General features: G+C 37.9%; 2 protein-coding genes and 1 long non-coding RNA gene across 3 annotated transcripts; all 3 read right to left on the reverse strand.

The window, feature by feature from the left end:
- Window positions 1-3,812: 3,812 nt before the first annotated feature.
- On the reverse strand, window positions 3,813-5,898 carry LOC133829183 (uncharacterized). The gene is made up of 3 exons (XR_009891603.1): window positions 5,773-5,898; window positions 5,630-5,698; window positions 3,813-4,143 (listed from the first exon to the last, which is right to left on the reverse strand). It is a non-coding gene; the product is annotated as an uncharacterized LOC133829183 (long non-coding RNA).
- Window positions 5,899-5,990: 92 nt separating this feature from the next.
- Window positions 5,991-6,911, reverse strand: LOC133830031 (callose synthase 5-like). The gene is made up of 3 exons (XM_062259923.1): window positions 6,765-6,911; window positions 6,525-6,676; window positions 5,991-6,108 (listed from the first exon to the last, which is right to left on the reverse strand). The coding sequence occupies exons 1-3, from the start codon at window positions 6,909-6,911 to the stop codon at window positions 5,991-5,993; spliced, it is 417 nt and encodes a 138-aa protein (XP_062115907.1).
- A 64-nt stretch (window positions 6,912-6,975) lies between these two features.
- On the reverse strand, window positions 6,976-8,582 carry LOC133830037 (callose synthase 5-like). Its single transcript, XM_062259933.1, has 6 exons — window positions 8,454-8,582; window positions 8,267-8,365; window positions 8,105-8,185; window positions 7,871-8,031; window positions 7,173-7,296; window positions 6,976-7,074 (listed from the first exon to the last, which is right to left on the reverse strand). The coding sequence occupies exons 3-6, from the start codon at window positions 8,183-8,185 to the stop codon at window positions 6,976-6,978; spliced, it is 465 nt and encodes a 154-aa protein (XP_062115917.1). The 5' UTR covers window positions 8,267-8,365; window positions 8,454-8,582.
- Window positions 8,583-10,459: the final 1,877 nt, after the last annotated feature.

Below are 10,459 nucleotides of genomic sequence, written 5' to 3' on the forward strand. Positions count from 1 at the left end.
AAGCACCTCTTCCAATCTCCTGACTTCGCGAAGATGGGTTCGGCTGGCATCCTGATACTCCTGCCTCGACTTTATTGCATCTGCCTTTGTAGCTTCAGCCTCTGACAACTTGGTCACCGCAGCATCCCTCTGTTGAACTATCGCCTCCAACTCCTTAGTATTCCTGGCCTCTACAGCCGAAAGCTCCTCGGCTGCTTTCACTTGATACCTCTCAATGGCCTTTGCCCTAGCCTGCTCGATGGTGGCTTGGGTGCGGGTACGAGCAGTGGTAGCAGACAGCAATGCCTGAGAACAGAGGATAAAAGTTAGAACCTATGGCAAAGACTAAAAGACTGAAGCTAAAAAGATTAAAGAAGTACTTACGCTGGCTATTTCGTTCAAGGTCCTGTTCAGGATCAGGTCGACCGTCATATTTTCTGCCTCAACCATTGCATCCTTGACGCGGTCATTTTTCCCGATGTACGCAATGCGGTCTTTGGCTGCTCGTATGGCACGGCTCGAGAGTTTGGCCCCAAGAGTTTCCTCTCGTTTGTCTTGTTCCCTTCTGGGCGCAGCCGGAGGAGGGTTCATTGGAGCAGGGGGAGTCTCCTTCTCAGCAAGGGCCGGAGGATGAACAGAAGTTTGCCCAGTAGGCACGTCTCTAGGAGGGTCTTCTGTTCGACTCTTTTTCGCAGGACCCTGGCTCGTCTCGCCAGTTTGTCTCTGTGACGACTTCCTCCGAAGCTGAGGAACTTCCTCTTCCTCCTCAGTCTGGTATAGGTCGAAGACATTGGGAGTGGCCATATTTGCACACAAGTAAAAACATGCAATGGGTAAAGATAAAAGCAGATGAAGACTCTCTATCAAAACGAAAAAGAAGGTCACAAAGTTAGTACCCGAGCTACAACTATTGGTCGGTATACTATTGACTCTATTAGTCACACACTCATTATCTGGCATGAAGAACTCTGGCCCTAAATTTGGAGTATATGTAAAGTTGCCCTCCCCGTCAAACAAATGACAGGGAATTGGCAAGCTACTTAAAAGCAAAATAACTTTACCATTTTCATTAGAGGATTCCCCCAGGTCCACAAATTGCTCTTTGGCCTTTTGTTTCCCCTTGCCTTGGGGAGCAGAAGGCCTTTCTGCGGAAGGATTGCCCGTGGGCTCCCTGATTGTAACCCCCGTTGGCCTCCTTCAAGGAGGGGATGCGGGAGGTTGCTGCTCGGGAACCCCCTCGACAGTGGCATCGTCTACCACGTAACCTCTTGTTTCATGGCGAGGAGGCAGGAGGCCAGACAGCCTCAAGTTTTCATCGGTAACCAGGGACTTGACGCTTTTTTCTGCGTCTGTCATCCTGGCCAGTCTATTGGACCTCAACACCATGTCTGGTGTTGGGGTCGGACTTAACCATGGGCCTGAAAGACAAAGTGCAGTTTGAGAAAAATGAAAGGAAACTCCTTGATTAAAAGTATCGACCAGTCAAAAACGGCACTTACATCCTCGAGCGAAGGCCAGGTTGTTGCTGGTTATGTCCGGTGTAAGGAAGTACTCCTTACTGTACTGCCCCACGTTTGATATATGCGTGGTGTCACTCAGGAATGTCCGGTTTGTCTCCTGGTGATAGAAGTGGAAGAAACCCGTTCCATATTGTTGCGAGTTGGATTTTAGGTCGAAAAGATAATTGACCTCGTGGGGAGTAGGTTCTGGCCATTTTTTAAGTTTGTACAGGATATAGAGTGCGGCCAGCATTCTATACCCATTTGGAGTAATTTGGAAGGGGGCGACACCGAAATAATTGGCCACCCCTCATAAAAAGGATGTAGAGGGAGGTAAGCCCCCGCCTCTAAGTGATACCGAGACCAGGCACTATATATGCCCCCAGGGAGGTTAGCCCTTTGGTCCGCGGCGGGAATTGTAATGGAAACCCCTGTAGAGGGTATTTCCTAAAGTAATTAGCAACCATCCGAAGGGTCACTAAGCTGGTCGGAGAAGTATGCCACTCGACATCAGGCAGATTTTGATGGCGAGGGCGGGCCCTGGTTTGGATATTAGGGTCAGGAGCAGGATTTTCTCGACCACTGGTCGAGGGAACCCTAGCCTGCGAATCAGGCTGGGCAGGAAGGTTTGGACTGTTTTCAGACTCAGGCCTTTTCTTGCCTACGGATTTGGAACGGGCCATTTGAGGAGGAGAAGGATGAGGTCTAGTAGAGGATCGTGATAAGGGAATCTCGTGAACTCGGTCGGCCGGTTGTTCTTCGCCCTCGAGCAGCTGAGCGAGAAGGTCGTCGTCGATGGGCCGTTCACCTCCCCACAAATCTGGCATCAATGTCTGCAAACAGAAGAATGGGGAGGTGAGGATAAAGAATTTTTAAAGGCTTTTTAGAATAACGTTGGTCGTGTATAAAAGCCAAGCTTTTGTACAACAGCATTCTAACGAAAAGCTAAATTTTCCGCAAGAACAGTTTGGAAGACGGATCAAAGGGTGAAAGTAAAAAGTTTTTTCAAGAAAGCTTTTTCAACTCCCCTTAGGGCGGGAAAAACCTATTTTCCAACTAGCCTAAAGATCGAACTTTTACTTCGATTTTACGTCCTAAAAGTATGATCTTGACTATTAAACTAACTTGTAACCCTTTTTTGCCTACAAAACATTCTATTCACAAGCGTCTCAAACCAGAAATATATAAACTCAAACTGTCAACATACAGAAGCATGCACCACGAAAATTTGAAGCATGAGAATTCGGAAACTTACCAAGAAAATGGTCGTGGAGATGGAAAAAGGGTCTTCGGAGATCAGGGAACTCTCAGACTGAGTCTTGAAAAGGTAGAAGAATGGTCTCTGGAGAAGTTTAAAACTCTAGTTTTTAGGGTTTCTTGTGAAGACAATGGCGTGCGTAAAAAGGTGTAATCATCGAAGGTATTATATAAGTTTTTCTGTGGCATTAAAAAGGTGTAATCATCGGTTTCCCTTTTTCGAAGTATGGGGAAGCGGAATGGCCGTCAAATTATTTCTGGGGAACCGAAAAGACGTGATTAGACAGAAGTAGGTTACTTTTTCCAAGAACACACGAAGGGTTCTGACACGTAAGGCGGGGTTACCGATGAGTCGTTTGTTCAAAAGTTTATTTATTGCTCGTGATAAATAAACTTGGGGGGGCAAATGTTATCCAAACAATTAGCATTGATGACGTGGCAAGTGATCCCTGGACACGTGGCTGACACCTGGAAAAGCTCTGCTAGAGTATCGACCAGAAGACGCATTAGAAGCAGTAAGCAGCCCAGTCTTACCTGCGACCAGTCTGGTCGATGGTTCCGCATACAAAGCAACATTACTGTGAAGATCTTTGTAAATCCCGAATTTAACTCACACAATCTCCTGGGTATCCGATTATTCAGGAAAGAATATCTGTAACAATCTTTTGTAATCCCCCCTGAGCCTATAAATAGCAAAAGATAGCTCAAGGAATGGACTTTTGGCTTTTGAATCATTTGAGACTATAGTAATTCTCCTAGTGATATTGTATTGTTCTTGAGAGGTTAGTGAAACTCATTGAATCCTTGTTCTTTGATCACTCCTTTGGTTCTTATATCAATAACAGTCTAAGTGGACGTAGGTTATTACCAGATCCTGAGGCCGAACCATTATAAAAATATCGTGTTGTTATTACTTTTTGTCATTACGTTCTTCTCTACACATTCATTCATATCAAGCATATTCTGACTCTGTGTCAGTTGACCAAATCCTGGGTCAACACATGAGATGACAATTTATGTGCAAGCATCGTCCCCTGTAATACATAAGACAACAATTTTGTGGAGACCGACATCCCATGTAGAATATGGGAATTTTTTCATTTCTTTATTTTCAACTACTATATTCATTCATAATTTCCTGTGTAATTACAACATAGTTCAGACATAATCAATAGGCAAACAAAATAATCAATAGACCTCAGTATGTTCCAAATTTAAAAATTACAAGAACAAAATATACACTTGGAATAACTATGTAAGGGATAACTAAAAACTACAATTAGTATATTTTTTAATTATGATTTCAAAAGTTACTCTAGCTATGACTCATCCGCTCAAGAAGCCTGGCTGCCCATTCATTTCGAGTTTCATTAATTTCACCAAGTGTATATGTATTCTTCCCACCATACTACAAAACACAAAATAAAAAACTAAGTCAGAAATTAAATTCAATAGAATTGTAGTTCAATAATAATAAATAGACTTACATTACAAGTTAGTCATCACATGAGTGTCTCATTCAAGCAATAGTCCTTCATCATCCTTATGATATAAAAGCCGCACTCTACTGAAGATGTTTGACGAGGGAAATTGACTATTTTCCACTTGTATTTTTTTTCATTCCTTCTTGTCTTTCGCTTAATGTGTGAAGAGACACTATATATACATCAATATCATGAGCATATTAATTTTTTATTTCCATATCAGATAACCATATTATATTCTAAAATGAGTTTCAAATGTATTACCGATTCATAAGGTTCTTCAAATCATTTGGAGGAAATTTTCTAAGTGGATCAAGATAGTAACATGTATCTTCATCTGGATCAATGATCACTAACATCCAGTGACGTCTGCATTTAAAACAAAGCTATTAAAATAAACATCATAAGGTATAAGTAAAATTAATATTAAATGAAAATTTTACTTACAAGAAATGGTATGGCATTAACCAAGTTTGACCCATCACTGTGTTGTTGATACGCTCTGAGATAATTTCAGCCCGATTATCCATATTTGTCCCAATTATCGATGACCACGATGGCTCAATGAAACCAAAAAAGTGAAATATATCTCTATCGCACAACTCGGAATATATTATACTACATACAAAAAGTTAATGATATAATATTTATGCTTAAAAAGAAACTAAAATATATAATATTTATTAATTTAAAATTTACCTGATATAGAATGAAATGAAAGGCGCGCTGATTTCTTCCATAAGTCCAAAGTGTACTATATCCTCATCTGAGATATATAAGGTATATTGTTCACCTATAATATTGGTCTCCATAAGAATGTCAATCATGAATCCTGGTTCTACGTACTTAACTGAACCCAGAAGTATCTTCAAAAACATGGGAAGTCCAGTGGAAACCTTGAAGATAATCGGCAGCTTACTAGCCGTACTTGATCCTGCCTCTTCTTGAGTAGTGGGAAGCTGTTGTGGAGGATGTTTTAGGTCTTGTGTTGGCGGACAACCTGCTGAAATCCTCTCTCTTTAGTCTCTTGGGTTCCTTCACAATAAACACGGAAAAGTTAGATAAAAAATCACAAAATACAATCAATTTTTTATCAAAACTTTTGTTACCTATTCATGATCATAAGAAATGATCAGATGCGATGATTTTGTTATCAAAAGCTTTAATAACTTTTGCATGATTTTTTAGAACAATCCTGTTTTTTCAAGTGAAATAAAATTGACTACAACACAGAAAGATACACTATAAATTTTATGAAGCAACTAAGATCTTCTTTTCAGAAGACAGAATAGTTGATGATTTCTGTAAAAGCTACAATCCCAAAAAGGCCTTAATATATGAAGGCACTAGAATTTGCAACAAGATCTTTAGAAGTCTCTTGGTTAAAGATTTGGGTGAAAATACTCTTACCACTTTCATTGGCCATGTCAAGGAAAGCCTGAAGCTTCAAAGCTCGTCTGTAGTACATCATTCCTCGAACTGAAACACAAAAAATAGTCAGTACAACAAGCTGATTAATACTATGAAACATGAGAAAGGAATGCATCCAATACTTGTTCTGCAGAGAGTTTGTCCTCTTAGGGAGACCCAGTGACGAAGCTGTAAAATGTTTTCCTCAGTTTCCCATATCTCGCTATCTTTTTTACAATTAATTCGCTCCATGAAGTTATTCCACTCATCTGCAAGTTGCAAAATGATTAAATACCGAATTCAGAATGTGGTCATTAAATCAAATAGAAAATTTACTGTGAAATAAAGTTAAAAGACAGAATCACACACCTAGGAAAATTTTATGCAAGTAATATAAGATTGATACACCATCTTCATTTTCCAACTCAAGGTCAGTTTTAGAGTAAACTGTCTCCTCACTGTAGTATGGAGTCATGACACTGCCAGTAGCAGGAAATTAAGATACAAATCATGCAGTCAATATTTCATTTTATGAGCCTAAGCTATGCTGGCTGCAAGAATATAATATATTACAGATAAAATATATCCTGCACATACAAGGATAGAAACATACACTAAACTCCTATCCAATTTGTTCCATGAATATAACCCCCAGGAAAAAGTAAGTGAAATAATATATGCTTTTAAATATTCAACGTTAAAAAAAAATATATGAAATAATGCCAGTAGAAGCTACAGGCCACTTTCTGGGTTTTGAATGGTACTGGTAGATCATATGCTGAGGCCTTAAAAGACCTTGCTATTCTAATTACAAGTACCCTGACTAGTTTCAAGAAGGTTCAAGCATATGGAATTAATATGTTCCATGTTTATGAGTTAAGAACTTTTATCGAACCTGAAAGAAAGCATTTTCCGGACTTTGGGGGCACGTGGCATATCCATGAACAGTGAATTTGTGAAAAATGAGATTCTTCTACATGCTTCGAGGTTAGTTGGTACATCAGTAGCAGATTCCTTCACTGTCAACAAGAGGTATAGGCGTCTTATCTAGAATGATGGCAAGCAATAAGCATGTTTTAGTTAAATAGTTACAACAGATTGCAGTTAAAATGCATATGAGTCTAAATTTTTATACCTGTTCTTCCCACTGAGCTGTGACAACTGGGGGGAATGCTATGGCAGGTCTTGTATCAGTTCCTGCAAAAAGTTGTCTCCCAGTATCCTTGCTACTATGACCAACTTCAAGCAATTCCCTGGAAGGTATAACATGAAAAAAGTTCATGAACTACAATTCAACTTTTAAAACTCACAACAATTGCTTCAGATAGAATGGCATAATGTTAAACCTAACTGAGCTCATTCACCATCATGTCATGGGTGACAACTTCCAACATATCTTGCAACAACAACACCACTGTATCTTTATTGGATGGTTCAGCGTCTTTCTGCAACAAAAAAGTTGTAAGAATAAAGTTTATTGAATTTTCAAGCTAAGCATGTACTGTGTATATAATTACATATATGCTCTCTTCTAATAATTTACCAAGATCTCTACAAGCTCCACAAATTTCTTGCAAAGAGTAGGTAAAGGACCCATTCTGAAGTTTGCAAGAAGCAGATTTTTTGAGATGCTACTTTCAACTTCTTTAATAATGATGCTAATTATCCTGCAAACCATAAAATCATATTAGAATGTATAGCAACATTTTATATAGGATGAGACTATAATAATTATTGATATCCACGCTCAATAATATATAAAACACTTTTTTGTAATTTCTACAGGTTACATTATGGTACATGTTATTTGGTTCGAGCATAAATGACTTGGCGTAAATGAAATCAATCAGTGGTGTTAAAAGGAAAAAAAAAAAGAAAAATCGTTGAAATTTAGCTCATACATGAAAAACTAGAAACAGTATAGCAAAAAATGCAAAGATCAAAATCAAGTGTTCCCAGCTATAAGAGTAATGGAAAAATTAAATTTTTTTTAAAAAAAAAAAACAATGTAATTATCCAGTACCTTTTCCAGTTTTTAAATTTTTTTTTGAAATCTTGATATGTAAGAGAAAATTTTAAGTGTGACAAAGAAGTTTAAAAAACCGTAAGAACTGTAACTCATTTACATGATAGACTACAAAACTAGACATTAGTTTTATTCTGACTCTTCGATTTCTAGAAACTGAAATAATCAGAATTATATATTCTACTTGTAGAGAAACCAATTACTGGCAATATAACCTTTTTTCATTATCTCCAACCACAAGAATGCTCAAGACATGCTTGAAAAATTCATAACATTCAATCACTGCACATTTCATGTATTCATCAGCACATATACGCTTCCAGAGATCAGAGTCCCTAGATTTAAATTGAGCTGCCATGTCCAATGCTATTGGTATCTGCAGAGGTAAAAAGAAAAGGTCAAATAAGGCCACGGTAACATATGTAAGATCTCAAAATGTTTATACTTACCTTGCTAGCAAGCAAAAAAGGTGGCCACTGAATAATCTTCAGCCCTGGATCTGATGAATAAGGAACTAGCAACAAATCCATTTCCCTGAAGTAAAGGAACCAAGTATATCTTTAATAAAATGATGAACACAAGTTAGTTAAAAAATGACTGAATTTTAGGCCTTTCCTGTCACTAATGAGATCTTCCTCTCGGAAGCTACATATAACTTCATTCCACAATTGTGCAAATTTTGCAACTTCACTTCTCCTGCTTGCTGTAATCTGCAGGGTGAAGTGCAAACAAAGATATATTGAAGGAATCTATACCATTGCTAATGCCATGAAACAGTACAATTTTTTTTAAAAGCACCCTCAGCAAAACGCTTGGCAAAAGAAAATCCTCTTTTCTGCGACCTATCTGAAGGCACCAGATATGTGCTGAATGCACCAGGTAAGGACTGGAACCTTGATCTAAGCATCCCCAATGTTCGTATCTGTAAGAAAGTGGGCATGCTTTAATCAGTGACAACTGTGACTATAAGAATGAGTAGATAAGAAAGTATTGATTTCATTCATTACCATGCTATCCCAAGAAGTGAACAGGAAACATAACATACAACTTGCATTAAATTAAATTGATGTACGAAAAATAATAATCAAATCGATTACCTCTCCTAGACAATCAAAGGCCCCAATGACACCACCATATAAAGTTGAATAAACTGAATACCAAATTTGTGTATCCATAAAATAAACCTGCATATGATGGGGGATAGTATGAGGTGTCTCATCAATGCCAGCAAGAAGTTTCATTTATACAACATTAATGAACCATTATGTCAAACTTAAGGAAAGATGTAGTAAAAGGACCATGATAACTGGTGCCCAAAGTGACACGACCGCTCCATAGTTGTTTTGAGTTGCATTGGAAAGAGAGTATTAGCATAGAAAACAAGTTAATTAAGTGAATGCTCATGTCACAAGAAGAAGCGACAAGTAATATTCTTGGGGAAGAACTCATGCCATTCATATTCAACTTTGTGAATACTCAAAAATCACGATTTAAGAGTTTGCGCAAAGGTACTACAGATATTTACAAGAGGTGTTAAAAAAGGCATGAGATATACATGAGCCAAATTATACTTGAGTTGAGACCTACTGAGTTAGTCACTTATTTAGACATCTATAGGAGTCTGATCAGAAAAAGTAAGGAACATGATGTATGACTAGGGAAAAAAACATTTTAATTCTTGCTTGATGATCCACCTTGTCATGATTTCAAAAATAATTACTAGAGGAATATTATGCATATGCTGGTAAATAATGAAAATGCATTATTTCAATTTCAATATTAGTTACAGTCTTGCAGAATATGAAGCATATGATGTCTTCAATAATGCAAATAAAAGTCTTAGTTACAATCAAGAATTTAAAGTTCAATACGAAGATCCATTGTGATAAGAAAAGCACAAAAACTCATAACCAATTCTTTGCATTGCTCATGGTGCATTATTAATCAAACAATGCAAATTAATAATCCACAAAGTAATGACTAATAGCTCAGTGAACCCAAAAAGTACTGTGAGCATTATTGAAATCCAAAACTATTCAAAAATCAAATAGATTCTTAACAAATTAAGAAATACCCAACGAGTATACCACATTGAAATGGTAAGATCTATGAATCTTGCAAAGTAACTAAAGAAGAGGCATTTAACTTCCAACGATAGCAAGACTTGAGAGCCAAATAAATCAACTTAAACTTGGACCGCAACATGAACAAGAAGCAAAACAAGAATCAAACCAATAGTATCTCTTCTACAATACAAGACAGTTTCTATAGTTGTATAAACAAATCAAGGTAAGATTTAACAAAACAAAACTCTACAAAAGACCCAATTCGGCATTCTGAATCTTCAATCCTAGAAATCAGAAGAAAGAAAGTTGAGAAGAATTTTTGGGAGTTTGATCTTTGAGAGGAAAAAAAATAAAGAAAAGGGAAATATGAGAGAGGGCGGAGGTCCATACCTGGGGAACCTGTAGTGCATCTGAGGTGTTCTCACCTGAGAATGAGCAAACCAGTCGCCGGAGAAGAGAGGTTGACTCCAGTCACACGAGCGGTTGTGGATGTCGAACAATAGCAGGGTTTCTGTCATGGAGTCAAACAGAAACTGGTCTATTGTCTTGGGGTGCTGTTCAGGTTGTCGAACGGAGGTGGGGGGCGCCGTCATGGAGAAGGTGCTACGTGTGCGGTTGTCGAACGGAGATGGAGGGGTCACGATTAACCTAGAAATAAGTCATTATTTAAAAAAATAAAGAAGAGAAAAAATTATCTGTTTTTAAAAAAATAGTTTTTATTAGTTTTAAAAGAAAAAA

The sequence above is a fragment of the Humulus lupulus genome, chromosome 4, assembly GCF_963169125.1.
Source record: "Humulus lupulus chromosome 4, drHumLupu1.1, whole genome shotgun sequence".
NCBI lineage: Eukaryota > Viridiplantae > Streptophyta > Magnoliopsida > Rosales > Cannabaceae > Humulus > Humulus lupulus.

Coding starts and splice junctions, on each gene's coding strand:
- LOC133830031 (XM_062259923.1), bottom strand. CDS start 6,911: ATGAACTTTTTTCATGTTATACCTTCCAGGGAATTGCTTGAAGTTGGT. Junction 6,677..6,764: donor CAGCTCAGTGGGAAGAACAG/GTATAAAAATTT, acceptor CCATCATTCTAG/ATAAGACGCCTATACCTCTT. Junction 6,109..6,524: donor CGGAAAATGCTTTCTTTCAG/GTTCGATAAAAG, acceptor TGCTACTGGCAG/TGTCATGACTCCATACTACA.
- LOC133830037 (XM_062259933.1), bottom strand. CDS start 8,185: ATGGATTTGTTGCTAGTTCCTTATTCATCAGATCCAGGGCTGAAGATT. Junction 7,297..7,870: donor GTTGGAGATAATGAAAAAAG/GTTATATTGCCA, acceptor TATGGTTTGCAG/GATAATTAGCATCATTATTA. Junction 7,075..7,172: donor TGGAGCTTGTAGAGATCTTG/GTAAATTATTAG, acceptor TTTTTGTTGCAG/AAAGACGCTGAACCATCCAA.